The sequence below is a fragment of the Mobula hypostoma genome, chromosome 1 (assembly GCF_963921235.1).
Source record: "Mobula hypostoma chromosome 1, sMobHyp1.1, whole genome shotgun sequence".
NCBI classification, from domain to species: Eukaryota; Metazoa; Chordata; class Chondrichthyes; order Myliobatiformes; family Myliobatidae; genus Mobula; species Mobula hypostoma.
Genome location: NC_086097.1, coordinates 27842522 through 27858950, shown reverse-complemented (window position 1 = coordinate 27858950; position 16429 = coordinate 27842522). Strand labels below are relative to the sequence as shown.

Sequence of the window (16429 nt, the reverse complement as noted above, 5' to 3'; positions counted from 1 at the left end):
GAATGAAAAGAAAGAAAACTTAGCTTTATTTATAACATGTATATCAAGGCATTGAAACATACTGTGAAGTGTGGTCCTTTGCATCAAGAGTGTGCTGAAGGCAGCCCTTAAGTGTCACTATGCTTACAGCACCAGTATAGAATGCTCACAACTTACTAACCCTAATCCATGTGTCTTTGGGTGGAAATCAGAGTTTTTTTTGTCCTTTCTTCATCTAATGCACAAAAACATCATAACATCTGGCATCAGTGTTGTAAGCTCCCAGGAATATTGCCACACACCTGTAGCACCACCACCTCTGGGTCTGTCTTCCCGAGTGGACTGGACATTTTTAGGGATTGTTGAGGTGGAGTCCGCTTGATATTTGGATGGTATGGTTTTGTACGAACCATTATGTTAGGCTTTAACTGGACTAATCTGTGGGGCACATTTCAGAATTTAGACCTAGTGCTCAATGTTTGTGAAGTGGACATTTTCTGGTTTTATCCTTTTTATTTTTTCTTTCAATCTAATGGTTATAATACAGTGAGTGATTTACAGGAACTCACTCACCGTATTATAACCACTAGATTAGTAATTAGCCACTAAGTGTTACTGGTTAGGGACATTTAGGAGACTCCTAGATGGGCAAGTGGATGAAAGAAAAATGGATGGCTATGTGGGAGGGATGAGTTAGATTGATCTTAAAGTAGGTTAAAAGGTTGGGACAACATTGTGGGTTGTATTATACTGTAGTGATCTATGTTCTATTGTATGGCATGATGGATTGCAGCTTGGTATCTTCCAACACTGCTTGACCTACGCTATTCAATGTGATCTTAACTGTCTGTTTGGAGTTCTATGATACTAAGAAAAAAATTCTAGTAAAAATAGTTTCTTCTATGCTCCAAAATTGTCCAGTGTTTTTGTGGTATATGGTAAACAATAACTCTGGGATCTGTAAATATCTGCAATTATACACATCAATCCCACACCATAACTCTGTGTAGTCATTGTAAAGATAAGTCCTTGACAGGTTCAATATGTGACTGGAAGGTGGCGAGTATTCAGTATTAGCAAAAGAAACATTTGCTTTCATGAATTTTCTTCTTTGTTTCAAGTTTCTACATAACCTCTACATAGGGCGGCATGGTAGCATAGTTGGGGCAGGATGGTAGCGTAGTGGTTAGCAGAATGATATTACAGAATCAGTGCCCAGAGTTCAGTTCAGCCACTGTCTTTAAGGAGCCTGTATATTCTCTCTGTGACCGCACAGGTGTCCTCTGGGTGCTCTGGTTTCCTCCCAAATTTCAAAGACGTCCAGGTTGGTAGTTAATTGGTCAAATGGGTAGAATTGTGCAGCGTAAACACGAGGAATTCTGCAGATGCTGGAAATTCAAGCAACACACATCAAAATTGCTGGTGAACGCAGCAGGCCAGGCAGCATCTCTAAGAAGAGGTACAGTCGATGTTTCGGGCCGAGACCCTTCGTCAGGACTAACTGAAGGAAGAGCTAGTAAGAGATTTGAGAGGGGGAGGGGGAGAATCAAAATGATAGGAGAAGACGGAAGGGGAGGGATGGAGCCAAGAACTGGTCAGGTGATTGGCAAAAGGGATATGAGAGAATCATGGGACAGGAGGCCCAGGGAGAAGGAGAAGGGGGAGGGGGGAAACCCAGAGGATGAGCAAGGGGTATAGTCAGAGGGACAGAGGGAGAAAAAGGAGAGAGAGAGAAAGAATGTGTGTATATAAATAATTAACGGATGGGGTATGAGGGGGAGGTGGGGCATTAGCAGAAGTCAGTGTTCATGCCATCAGGTTAGAGGCTACCCAGACGGAATATAAGGTGTTGTTCCTTCTAACCTGGGTGTGGCTTCATCTTTACAGTAGAGGAGGCCGTGGATAGACATATCAGAATGGGAATGGGATGTGGAATTAAAATGTGTGGCCACTGGGAGATCCTGCTTTCTCTGGCAGACAGAGCGTTGGTGTTCAGCAAAACGATCTCCCAGTCTGCGTCGGGTCTCACCAATATATAGAAGGCCACATCGGGAGCATCTATATTCCGTCTGGGTAGCCTCCAACCTGATGGCATGAACATCGACTTCTCTAACTTACGCTAATGCCCCACCTCCCCCTCGTACCCCATCCGTTATTTATTTATATACTCACATTCTTTCTCTCTCTCTCTCTCTCTCTCTCTCTCTCTCCTTTTTCTCCCTCTGTCCCTCTGACTATACCCCTTGCCATCCTCTGGGTTTTTCCCCCCCTCCCCTTTTCCTTCTCCCTGGGCCTCCTGTCCCATGATCCTCTCATATCCCTTTTGCCAATCACCTGTCCAGCTCTTGGCTCCATCCCTCCCCCTCCTGTCTTCTCCTATCATTTTGGATCTCCCCCTCCCCCTCCCACTTTCAAATCTCTTACTAGCTCTTCCTTCAGTTAGTCCTGATGAAGGGTCTCGGCCTGAAACGTCGACTGTACCTCTTCCTAGAGATGCTGCCTGGCCTGCTGCGTTCACCAGCAACTTTGGTGAGAGTTGTGCAGCGCGGTCTTGTTAGGCCATGGGCCTGTTACTGCACTGCATCACTAAATAAAATAACATTTCCATTAATAACCCTTCTAATTTTCAATAATTCAGTTACAGGTTGACCACCACAAATCCAGAATCACTGGATCTGTGCAGTGCCAGAATAGTGATTTTGCCGAATCACAGGTGGTTAAATTAGGATTAAATAAACAAACACTTCTAATCCACATGATGATCACCTCACCCAACCTTTATAGTACCCTGTATTAAATTGACTTTATTTCTTACGAGGTGTAAAAATCTTTACGTTAAGTCTCCGTCTAAATGTGCAATGTGCAATCATAGTAATTTATAAGAATTTATAATAAATGGAGTAGTCAATGTAACATGGAAATACACTCAAATCAGCATGAGTTAATCAGTCTGATGGCCTGGTGGAAGAAGCTGTCCCAGAGCCTGTTGGTCCTGGCTTTTATGCTGTGGTACCGTTTCCTAGATGGTAGCAGCTGGAATAGTTTCTGGCTGAGGTGACTCGGGTCCCCAATGATCCTTATGGGCCCTTTTTTCACACCTGTCTTTGTAAATGTCCTGAATCATGGGAAGTTCATAACAATAGATGCGCTGTGCTGTCCATACCACTGTCTGCAGAGTCCTGCAGTTAAGGGAGGTACAGTTCCCGTACCAGGCAGTGCTGCTTCTAGTCAGGATGCTCTCAATTGTGCCCCTGTAGAAAGTTCTTAGGATTTGGGGACCCATACCAAACTTCCTCAACCATCTGAGGTGAAAGAGGCACTGTTGTGCCTTTTTCACCACACAGCTGGTGTGTACAGACCACATGAGGTCCTCGGTGATGTGGATGCCGAGGAATTTAAAGCTGTTTACCCTCTCAACTCCAGATCCATTGATGTTAATCTGGGTTAGCCTGTCTCCATCCCTCCTGTAATCCGCAACCAGCTCCTTTGTTTTTGTGACATTGAGGGAGAGATTGTTTTCTTGACACCACTGTGTCAGAGAGATGACTTCTTCCCTGTAGGTTACCTTGTTATTGTATTATTAAATAGTACAAATTGGATAATAAAGCAAGAATAAACGACAAATAAAAAGCCTGTGAACTACTCCAGATTTAAATCTTCATCAGAAACTAATTTAGCGAATTCATCACAAACTCGGCGGCTGCTTCCATGTCTGCTGACTGTTTTTCACCACACACTGTACAAAATTTTATGCCCTGTTGCTGCTTGTAATGCTAAAGCCACCCTTCACTGTAATCACACTCATAATCCAGTCCTAATTCTTCATGAAATAATACTGCTTGTTCCTTCACCATCTCTCCTGACAGTTCTACACCTTCACTGACGCGGAGCTTAAACCACTTTATGTGAACTTAATCTAGTTGTGAACATCTTTCATGTTTCATTTTTTTCCATATGCACATCTTTTTTTTCTGATTTGCTGTTAGCAAAGAACTGGAGCAACTTATCTTTTTGTTTCTTTGTTTCATGAACTGTGGAAGAGCCAATGTTATACAAGTTGTATATGCTTTTCACAGACACACCACTGTCGAGTTTTGTCAAAACTTCCACCTTATCTTGTATTTTTAACATATGGTGTTTGCATTTTACACCATGAGAAGCACTTTCTTTATTCAATAAAGACATGATTTGGGTTAGATAAGCACGTTATAAAAATAAATGCAGAAAAACACAGTATGACTTGCTTCTTTGGCACGGCGACACAGGAAATTTGAAGTTAGGCTGGCAAAAGTTATGTCTGAACCAGCGGTGGAACTGGATTACTGATTTCCGGATTTGAAGTGGTCAACCTATATTAAAATTGCATTAATCCTGGATTAATGCCTTGCGATTTTTGTTTAAAAAGGGAATTGAAGTCATTAGTTGCTTTGTGTGTTTTATGCAAGAACAAATAGACCAAAAAAAAATTCCAAACAATCTTGCTTCCTTCCCCCAGTTTATATTTAACTGGGTTTTCAGATTAGATTTATTTATCGTGTGTACATAGAAATATACAGTGAAATGTATTGTTTGCATTAACAAGTTGTCCACTTTATCCCACACCTATTACCCATAGACATGGATTAGGGTACAATTACTATAGAAATTGGTGCTTGATGGTCAGCACAGGCTCTGGTGGGCTGAATGGCCTGCTTCCGTTCTGTTTCTCTATGATTCAATGATATGTAAAATTTTAAGAACCTCCTTTGAAAGTCAATTTTGAATTTGATTTCATCTCCCTTTCTAACAGCACATTTCAGGTAGAAACAATTCACTGTGTAAGAAAATTGGTGCTCATCTCATCCTTGGCTCTTTTTCTAATAATCTTAAATCTCTGTGCTTCGTTGATGACCTTTACAGTTTTGAATACCTCTTACCAGTCTTAATCTCCTCAGTGCAAAAGAAGAGCAAATTCGCTTTCAAGTCTCTCCAAGTATCCAACTTTTTATTTCTCTCATCGTATGATTTGATCAAAAGACTGCACTTCAAATGTCTTGCCCATGAAATAGGGAGAAATAACTTTAATTAGCTGCTGCCATCAGACTGAAGGCAGACTTACAATGTATTTGGGTGTTTGACTTGCTTTACGTATTAGCATTTGTGAAAAATGTGAAGAAACAAAATCTTTATTGTTTCAGTGAAAATTAGTAACAGTCAGTCAAGCACAATGAGCAAGTTATTGACCTGATTGCATGATATCCTTTTGCTCTCTATTTTCTCCTCAGCTACACACATTTTTGGTAATGGAGCTACTGAAAGGGGGGGAGCTGCTGGAAAGAATTCGAAAGAAAAAACACTTCAGTGAAACAGAAGCCAGTTACATAATGCGCAAGCTGGTTTCTGCTGTCAGTCACATGCACGATGTCGGAGTTGTCCACAGGGATTTGAAGCCTGAGGTAATAGATGTAATAAAGGCATTATGGAAAAGGGAATATGGAATAAACACTGGGAGTTCTGTGTTAAGCTATCTATAATTTCTGTACTTACCTTTCCCCTTGACTGTACCTTTCTCTGGTATGTGCCGCCCCATCCCACAGCCTTTTCACCTTCAAAGTTTCTGATGCCCAGCTGACTTCAATGGTGAAGAGTGCTGTAAATCTAGATCTGGTGGTACTGTCGCACAATTGCTGTATATGACTCGAAAGTTTGACGAGCATCATTGCTTCACAAAAATAACTTTCAATCTGTTCTCTCTGTCAAATATATTGCCATAATCAGCCAAAAAAGTGAACAACACTACTACTTTATGGCCAGGTGTTTATAGAACTCATGGCTTTAAGACTTGGTGATTTTACACAGAACGTTCAAATCTAATCTCAGAGAATTTGGTTGCAATGTTAGTCCATGTAGTGCAGGTCTGCATTTTTAATTTCAATGATGTAATTGCTTGTGACAAGTTTGTTTGATATTATTTCCCTTTAATGTTTCCTTGATTTTCCCCACCCTGTGTCTAACAGTGTTTGAAGTTAAGTGTAGTCAACATGGGTTCCTCCTTCATTCTTCCCACTCAAGACCTACTCCCACCTCTTCCTGAACTCTTCCACCTTTCAACGTTCTTCCTTACAACCATCACAAAATGCAGATGTACAAGGGATTCCACAGATGCTGATCAGCACACACATAATGTTGGAAGAACTTAGCAGGCCAGGCAGCATTGTGGAGGGAAATAAAAAGTCAATGTTTTGGGCTAAGAGCTTTCATCAGAGTATAGAAAATAAAAAGGCAGAAGCCAGAATAAGAAGGTGAGGACCTTCTGCTCACCTGCCATCACCTGCCTCTGGTTCCCCTCCTCCTCCTATTTCTTCCATGGTCCACTATCCTCTCCTATTACAAACTCTACAGATCTACAGAATCCAGGGACTCTGGAAATCCAAGCAACACATACAAAATGCTGGAGGAATTCAGCAGGCTAGACAGCATCTATGGAAAAAAGTAGTTGATGCTTTGGGTTGAGATTCTCTCCTATTAAATTTCTTTCATAGCCCTTTACCTCTTCCCACATATCTCCTCACAGCTTATCACATCAACCTCCACCACCACCAACCTTTTCCCTCACCTGGTCTCACCCTTCCTTTCCAGTACGCATTGACTGTTTATATTGCTCCACTGATGTTGCCTGGCTTGCTGAATTCCAGCATTTTGTGTGTGCATCTCAAAATATGTCCCTTCAACAATACCTTATCACCTTCCACTTTCTCTTAAGCCTCATTTTAATAACCTTTTCCTATTTATAAGGTACTTCAATACAATAAAAGTTATTGTTTATATACAAATAGTTTGCAAAGTCCTTGTTATCATCACCTTGAGTAGATTTATATTACCAGATTCTAAGTATGTCTTGTGGTACTTCAGTAGGTCACAATGTTCTGTCCAAATGCAAATGAGACAAGTAGTATTAGTATCATTTGTGTATGTTTTCTACCTCAACTGCAGATGAGGCAGTCACAAGGCACCACTCAAGTAAGCATCTACTGTCTTGTCTGCACCAATCTATCATTGTCTATGCAAAAACATCAACTCGCTCTCTTTGCATTGAATTCCATGATTTGCTATTTTTGTGTACCGAAGTACTTGATGCAGCCCTGTATTAGTGATTCATTTTAGTGCCATTGGTCCTCTAAACCAATTACTCAACGGATATCTATTCTGTATTTTGTTTTAAGAGCTTGTTACCTTAGACTCTGCAGGAGATGATGAGAGGGATCTGAGAGGTCCATGAACAAAAATGGAGCAGTTAATGTCAGTTCCCAGCAGAGACCTAAATTCACAGTGTTGGTAGGGTGCATTGGCACATTGTGATAAAAAAGAGTAAAATGATCCTGATGTCTTGATGAAAGGTCTCGGCCTGAAACGTTGACTGTACTCTTTTCCATAGATGCTGCCTGGCCTGCTGAGTTCCTCCAGCATTTTGTGTGTGTTGCTTGGATTTCCAGCATCTGCAGATTTTCTGTTTTATAAAAAATTATCCTGTTCACTTTGGTTCTGGGTAACCTATTTTTTTGCTCGTTAGTGCTCTGCTATCAGAAATTTTCCACTCAAAATAAACCTCGAAGAACTCAACAGATCTGATTAGAACAACAGGGATTCTGCAGATGCTGGAAATTCAAGCAACACACATAAAAGTTGCTGGTGAACGCAGCAGGCCAGGCAGCATCTCTAGGAAGAGGTGCAGTCGACGTTTCAGGCCGAGACCCTTTGTCAGGACTAGTCCTGACGAAGGGTCTTGGCCTGAAACGTCGACTGCACCTCTTCCTAGATCTGATTAGATTTGCTTCTTACAATAGAATCTACTTTATTACCTCAATTTACCTCATTACGATCTTACACGTTATTGTTTACCTACACTGCTCCCTTTCAGTAGTTTTTATACTTTATTGTACCTTATTCTAGCTCTAATGTAATGATTCGAACTGCATAAACAGTATGCAAGACTAGCCTTTCACTGTATTTTTGTACATATGACAATAATAAGATTCAAGACTGAAGTTTATTTGTGACATGTACATTGAAACGTACAGTGAAATGTGTTGTTTGCGTTAATAATCAATACACCTAAGGGTGTACTAGGGGGCAGACTACAAGTGTTGCCACACTTTCTGGCACCAACATAGCATACCTACGTGCTTGGTAGAACAACTCAGAACACAAACAACGATACAGCAACAGCAAAAACAGGCCCTGATCCTCTTCTCTCCCCCTCCCCCACCCACACACATATATAGTCCTTTAACTGCAGAACAGGCCAAGGTTCCAGCCTCCACCAGACATTGACTTGGGCCCTGCAGACACCGGGCTTCGACCTCCCCAGCGGACTCTCAGGAATTTGTGAACTAAGGGATTTGCAGACTCGACTATGGCCAATGTGCCTCAACTTCCAATTCGATCATCGGAGCAGACTAGATGGGCCAAATGGCCTAATTCTACTCTTATGTCTTATGGCCCTCTGCAGTGATCTTATGACACACCAATCACCAAACACTAGAGGTTGAGCTCCAGACTCACAGATGATGGGACCCCATACCGTAGGCTTTGAACTGTGATCTCATCAATTTGCAAACCCAGGGAGTCATCAGAACTTGTTCCTCCTGCCTGCATAGAAACTGCAGCTCTGGAACAAGCTGACAGCTTGCTGACCTGGGGTGGGTGTGGGGCCCATCCTCTATCTGCCAGTCCAACATCTGATATTCGAGCGCAGATTTCCCATGTCTGCATCGCCGGTCTTCAAATGTGGAGCTGAGACTTAGACACTGGACCGACCTCCAGTTCCTCCACATCCCTAACTTGTTACCTAACTCCTCTCCCTGTCCCCAAAATAACCCTTGCAAACCTAAGAAAAAACAATTTAAAGTACAATAAATCTGAGCTGTGACTCAACGGAAGTTGTAGCTTGGCACCATCTTTGATTAATGATAAACCAATACCAATACCTAAGCCACTGTTTAGACTTTGAAAGCAAATCATGTATTTATGCTCTCATTTTAAATACTTCTTTGCTAGTCACATCTATTTTTGCAGGCAGGATAGTCTTTATTTCAAAGCAACACACACAAAATGCTGGAGAAACTCAGCAGGTCAGGCAGCATCTATGGAAATGAATAAACAGTCGAAGTTTTGGGCCAAGGCATTTGTTCAGGACTGAAAAGGAACAGTTCTCTTCCCCCCAACCCACCCCCCACTTACCAGAGGATCACGCCCTCCATGATTTCCTTGTCCAATTTTCCCTCCCCATTGAACTTTTTCCCACCACTTATTCCTGCAAGCAGCTAAAGTGCTACACCCACATGTTCACCTTCTCCCTCACCTCCATTCAGCGCCCCAAACAATCCTTCCCGATGAGGCAACAATTCACCAGCAAATCTGCTGGGGTCATCTATTGTGTCTGGTGCTCCTCTAGATTGGTGACCCGTCATAAATTGGAGGACCACTTTGTCAAGTGCCTCAAGCAGAACTTTCTGGTGGCGAAACATTTTTATTCCATTTCCCATTCCTGTTCCAACATATCAGTCCATGGCCTCCTCTTGCGCAGGATGAGGCCACCCTCACCATAGAGGAGCAACACCTTATTCTGCCTGGGTAGCCTCCAACATGATGGCAAGAATGTCGATTTGTCCTTTCGGTTTAAAAAAATTCCTCTCTCCTCCTCTCTTCTATTCCCCACTCTAGCTTCCTACCTTCCCTAGGGTTCCCTCCTCGCCCTTTGCCTCTGGTCCACTCTATTCTCCTATAGCATTCCTTCCTCTCTAGCCCTTTACCTTTCCTACCCACCTGGCTTCACCTGTCACCTTCTAGCTATCCTGCTTCCCCTCCTTCCACCTTTTAAATTAATTCTTGAGTCTTTCCCCTTCCTTTCCAGTACTGATGAAATGTGTTGGCCCGAACAGCGACTGTTGATTCGTTTCCATCGATGCTACCTGACTTGCTGAGTTCCTCCAGCATTTTGTGTGTGTTGCTTTGGATTTCCAGCATCTGCAGAATTTCTCATGTTTAGTCTTTACTTCAACCTATTTGCTGCACATTAAATTTGATGCTCTTGCTATAAACTGCCATTGTATGTTTTGTATATTAGTGCTCCAAAAAGCTCCTTACCCTAACCAACAGTTAAAAAATATAAATTGTACTGCATGGGTAGTTTGTTGTAATCCAAAAGCCTGAGAGTCAAAGTCGTTTATTATTATATGCACAAGTACAATGAAATGCTTACTTGCACCCACATCACAGCATCATGTAAGCAACTTGTACAAGAAATACATAATTATAGATTATACAAATTTTTTTACAAATAGCAAATACAATTAGAACAAAGAAAATATAGTGAACATTGTGGTCTTTGCCTTGCTGAACTATCTCCCATCTTCCATCTTCCTGCTACCTTGGACCCTTTCCAATTACTTATCGCTCAAGTTGGTCCACTGATGATACCATAGCCTCTGCCCTCCATTTCATCCTGTCCCACTTGGAAAACGGTGCCTCATATGCTAGGATGCTGTTATTGACTTCAGCTCGGCATTTAATACAATAATCCCTCAGAAGCTGGTGGGTAAACTGTCCTTGTTGGGTCTCAACACTTCTCTCTGTTACTTGATTAAAAGATTGGTCAGTCTGGTTTGACTGCAATGACCCTAGCTCCATCATGCTGAGCACTGGTACCTCCTTCAGGGCTGCATTCTCAGCCTGCTGTTGTTTACGCTGCTGACGCATGACAGTACTTCTTGATCCAGTATGACAGTACTTCTTGATCCAGTATGACAGTACTTCTCGATCCAGTTCAAACCAAATCATCGAGTTCACTGATGATTCAGCAGTGATTGGCCTTGTCGATGGCTGTGAGACTGCATTACAGAAAGGAGGTAGAGCGGCTGGTGGAGTGGTACAGGCACAACAACTTGAGACTTCATGTGGACAAGGTTAAAGAGATGATTGTGGACTTTAGGAGGTGCAGGTTGACCACTTCTCACTGCACATAAATGGCTCCTTCGTGGAGAGAGTTAGGAGCACCAAATTCCTGGGAGTGCACATGGTGGATGATCTTACTTGGCCCCTCAACACCACCCCTTTGGTAAGGAAAGCACAGCAACATCTCCACTTCCTGAGGAGAGTGAGCCTCCCTCCTTCCCCCACCCCATTCTAGCTATTTTTTTACAGCAGCACCATTGAGAATGCTCTGACCAGCTGCATCACTGTCTGGTATGGGAATTGCAAGGCATTTGACCACAAGTCCCTATAGAGGATTGCGAGGACTGCTGATAGGATTATTGGGGTCTCGCTTCCACCCATCAGAGCCCTTAGCATTGTTGCTTTAATATTCTAGTCCTAATTAAATAAATGCTAATTTGTGCCTTAAAGGTACAGAACCAAGCTGTGCAAAGCCAGATGTCTATAGACTGTATCATATCATAGTCATACACAATAAACATTGGGATTTTGCAGGAACCCATAAGACACGAGGAGCAATGTTAGGCCATTCGACCCATCTAGTCTGCTCCTCCACTCAGTTATAGTTTTATACAGCACGGAGTAGGCCATTCCTTCCCCTCGAGCAACACCACCCAGCAATCCCGATTTAATCCTAGCCTAATCATGGGACAATTTTACAATGACCAATTATGCTACCAACCGGTACATCTTTGGACTGTGGGAAGAAACTGGAGCACCCGAAGAAAATCCACATGGTCATGGGGAGAATGTACAAACGCTTTACAGGCAGTAATGGGAATTGAACCTGGGTTTAAACCTCCAATTTAAATATACCCAATGACTTGACCTCCACAGCCATCAGTGGCAATGAATTCCACAGATTCACTGCCCCCTGACATATAAAAGGATGTCCTTCTATTCTGAGGCTATTCCCCCGGTCCTAGACTCCCCCACTATCGGAAACACCCTGTCCACATCTGCTCTATCTAGGCCTTTCAATATTCAGTACATTTCAATGAGATCCCCCTCATTCTTCTAAACTTCACCTCTAAGATCTAAACCAATTTGCTATTTTACCATTCGATGAGAAGATGAACTATCTTTAGGCAGGACACCTTGCTGTTAAAAAAGTTGATTTTTCCGATAGTCATAGAAAATACTCTAGAAAATAAATTTATCGCTTCAGCCTTTATTGGCTCTTATTCAACAGTGTTGCCCTTCTCTACCCTCTGCCTTCCCCATCACCTTATAATCTTCCCAAATATTTTTCCCACAAGAAATAGGATCAGGGGTAGAACATTCAGCCCCTCAAATCTGCCTCACTGTTTAATCTGATCAAGGCTGGTCAGCCGCAGGCCTTTAATCAGCACCATAAGACATAGGGGCAGAATTAGGCCATTTGACTCATTAAGTCTGCTCCACCATTTCATCATGTCTGATTTATTACCCCTGTCAACCCCATTTTCTCATCCTCTTGCTGCAACCCCCAACATCCTTCTCAATCAAGAACCTATCAACTGCCGCTTTAAATATACCCAATAACTCGGCCCCCACAACTGTAGAAATGTTACGATGGTTTTTACAGTGAATCTATGAGTGGTAGTAGCTGAACGGAGGACTCCTTGTAATGCTCTGCAGGGATCATTTTCAGTTAGTAGCAATGGCAGAGTAGACTCAATGGATTCAATGACCTAATTCTGCTTCCATGTCTTATGGTCTTAAGCTAAAGTTGAGGTTATGTGTATACTGAAGCAATGGGAAGTGCTTGGTAATATGCATTGGTGTTTATCATTTGGCATTTGTAAATTAAAATAATTGCATTAGTGCTGAGAGTGTGAACAGACTATGGATCACATCACTTCAAATATATCTCTACCATTTTTAAACTGTTCTCTAAAATAACCAGGTGCTTATAATATGATTTTGAATCAAAAATCACTGATGTAATTGATATTTTTAGTGAATTGATGGTTTTTAGAAAGACAAAAAATTATCCTCCTTTACAGTTTATAATGTTATTTTTGCAACAATTATGTGATAGAGGAAATTTTGCATGAATACTTCCTTGAACATTATACTATTACTGGCTAACAACATTTATTAATAGTCCTGTTTCTATTTTCTCACCTTCTGTTCTTCTGTAGAACTTGCTGTACGCTGACGAAAGTGACAGCACAGAAATTAAAATCATAGACTTCGGTTTTGCACGCTTGAAACCTCCTGATAATCAGCCACTGAAGACTCCATGTTTCACACTGCATTATGCAGCTCCTGAACTGCTGAAGGATGATGGTTACGACGAATCTTGTGATCTGTGGAGTTTGGGTGTCATCTTGGTAAGCTGGTAGCAAGACCTGGGCTGATATAGAACATAGAGCCTAGAACGCAGGAGTATACAGCAGAGTACAGCTCTGCAGCCGTTGATGTTACATCAACCTTTTAACCTACTTTAAGATCAATCTAATCCTTCCCTGCCACATACACCTCCATTTTCATGTTCCTATCTAAGAATCTAGTAAACGACCTAAATGTACCTACCTCTACCACTACCCCAGCAGCACATTCCATGGACCTACTACTGTCTGTGGGGGGAAAAAACTTCTAACATTCCCCCCCCCCATATTTGCCTCCACTTACCTTAAAATTATGGACTCTTGTATTGGCCATTTCTGCTCAGAGAAAAAGTCTCTGTGCTGTCCACTCTATTCATGCTTCTTATCTATTGTCCAGGGAATACAGATGCTTATTTTTCATTGATTTCTATAAAAACATGATTAGAAACAATAAACTGAACATAGAGGCAGGACTGGGTGTTATTCATTTATGTGGATAGGTGGGAGAAGGCAGGAGAATGGGGTTAAAAGGGATACCAAATCCACCATGATGGAATGGCTGTGCAGAGTAAATGGACCGAATGGCCTAATTCTGCTGCTATGTCGAATGGGCTTGTGTCTTTATCCCTGTTATTCCCATTTTAAGATCTATTGTGGATTTAACACTCACTCAGATTATTGTACAGCATTTATATCCTGGTAGTTTTACAGCTTGGCTGAGAAAACATATTGCTGAAGCTGGAGAGAGTGGGTTGGGGACGGAATCCTGATCTGCCAGAGCTCTTCACCTTTCAGCTCTGCAGCCAGCCAGTGTTGAATCTAGTGTGTCCTTGCAGCCCCTCTGAGAAAAGTGCATGTGGATAGTGTATCCCGCTGTTACGGCAGTTTGAGGTAATTCACAAATCACGACTAAGGGAATTTAGATCCAGAATAAAAATTCATTTGTATGGAATTTATATGGAAAAGAAAATGCAAAATGAATGTAGAGAACTGAACTGGTTTACAAAGGGCAACAAGAGGCCGCTTAAGAGCTTTGCTTTGGAAACTAACAAGGCAGTTTTTTTTGTTGATAGTGTACAATGATACTTTATGTAACATCGTTTGTAGTTAATTAAAACAACGAAGGTTTTTTTTCTTCTGCAGTTAGAATTCTCTTATTTGTAGAAGGTGCAAAACTGTGGCATTGCTGTTGAGAGAAAAGCTTCCAGTAGGAATATATCCCCATTTATAATCACAAGACCATATGACACAGAATTAGGCCATTTGGCTCATCGAGTCTGCTCTGCCCTTCTGTCATGGCTGATTTATTATCGCTCTCAACTGCATTCTCCTGCCTTCAGCCCCTAACTTTTGACGCTCTTACTAACCAAGAATCTATCAACCTCCTCTAAAAAAATACCCAATGACCAATGACTTGGGCTCCACAACCAATCTGGCAATGAATTCCACAGATTCACCACCCTCTTGGGTGGGGGGGGTTTGCAATACAGACTGCTTTTTTGGGAATGGAATTCGCTGTCACATGGGGGTACACTGCATTGTGGATGCAGGTGGATGCTTTCCTGGTATCATGGATTCTTGATTACCTGACTGGCAGACCACAGTACGTGTGCTTGCAACACTGTGTGTCCAACAGAGTGATCAGCAGCACCGGGGCTCCACAGGGGACTGTCTTGTCTCCCTTTCTCTTCACCATTTACACCTCGGACTTCAACTACTGCACAGAGTCTTGTCATCTTCAGAAGTTTTCTGATGACTCTGCCATAGTTGGATGCATCCGCAAGGGAGATGAGGCTGAGTACAGGGCCACGGTAGGAAACTTTGTCACATGGTGTGAGCAGAATTATCTGCAGCTTAATGTGAAAAAGACTAAGGAGCTGGTGGTAGACCTGAGGAGAGCTATGGTACCGGTGACCCCTGTTTCCATCCAGGGGGTCAGTGTGGACATGGTGGAGGATTACAAATACCTGGGGATACGTATTGACAATAAACTGGACTGGTCAAAGAACACTGAGGCTGTCTACAAGAAGGGTCAGAGCCGTCTCTATTTCCTGAGGAGACTGAGGTCCTTTAACATCTGCCGGACGATGCTGAGGATGTTCTACGAGTCTGTGGTGGCCAGTGCTATCATGTTTGCTGTTGTGTGCTGGGGCAGCAGGCTGAGGGTAGCAGACACCAACAGGATCAACAAACTCATTCATAAGGCCAGTGATGTTGTGGGGATGGAACTGGACTCTCTCACGGTGGTGTCTGAAAAGAGGATGCTGTCCAAGTTGCTTGCCATCTTGGACAATGTCTCCCATCCACTACATAATGTACTGGGTGGGCACAGGAGTACATTCAGTCAGAGACTCATTCCACCGAGATGCAACACAGAGCGTCATAGGAAGTCATTCCTGCCTGTGGCCATCAAACTTTACAACTCCTCCCTTGGAGGGTCAGACACCCTGAGCCAATAGGCTGGTCCTGGACTTATTTCCTGGCATAATTTACATATTACTATTTAACTATTTATGGTTTTATTACTATTTAATTATTTATGGTGCAACTGTAACGAAAACCAATTTCCCCTGGGATCAATAAAGTATGACTATGATTATGACTATTATGATCCAAAGGCATGAGATCAAACCCCACTATGGCATCTGGGAAACTAAATGTGGCTACTTGAAATAAATATGGGTGGATAAATAAAGCTTTGGTGGCACAGTAGCACTGTAGTTAATGTAATAGTTCCAGCTGTCTTAGTGGAGCTTGCATGTTGTCCATGTGACTACATGTGATATGTGTCTGAATCGTCCAGTTTCCTGCCACATCCAATGGTGTGCGGGCCTGTAGGCTCATTAGCCACTGTAGCATTGTGGGTGGTAGGTAGCAGGAGGTTTATGGACATGTGGGGAGATTCAAATAATGGAATTAGTATAGGATTGAAGTTCCTTGGAGTGAACAACACAAATATCCTATCCTGCTCCAACCACTTAGATGCCACAGAAAGCTCATTGGTGCCTCTCCTTTCTCAGGAGACTAAATAAATTTGGCATGTCCCCATTGAACCTCACTAATTTTTATTGATGTACCATAGAAAGCATCCTATCTGGATGCATCACAGCTTGGTGTGGCAACTGCTGTTTCCGTGACTGCAAGAAACTACAGAGAGCTATGGA

At 42.4% G+C, this 16429-nt stretch overlaps 2 protein-coding genes across 7 annotated transcripts in view; both read left to right on the top strand.

Moving 5' to 3' along the window:
• Positions 1-16429, top strand: part of LOC134344939 (uncharacterized) — a 199510-nt gene that overhangs the window by 39945 nt on the left and 143136 nt on the right. The gene's annotated exons all lie outside the window — the stretch shown is intronic.
• Positions 1-16429, top strand: part of LOC134344972 (ribosomal protein S6 kinase alpha-5) — a 338866-nt gene that overhangs the window by 277094 nt on the left and 45343 nt on the right. For all 6 annotated transcript variants that reach the window (XM_063045114.1, XM_063045122.1, XM_063045107.1 and 3 more), the window contains 2 exons: positions 5244-5414; positions 13077-13268. In XM_063045114.1, coding sequence (XP_062901184.1) covers positions 5244-5414; positions 13077-13268 — 363 coding nt within the window. The remainder of the gene's footprint in view (positions 1-5243; positions 5415-13076; positions 13269-16429) is intronic.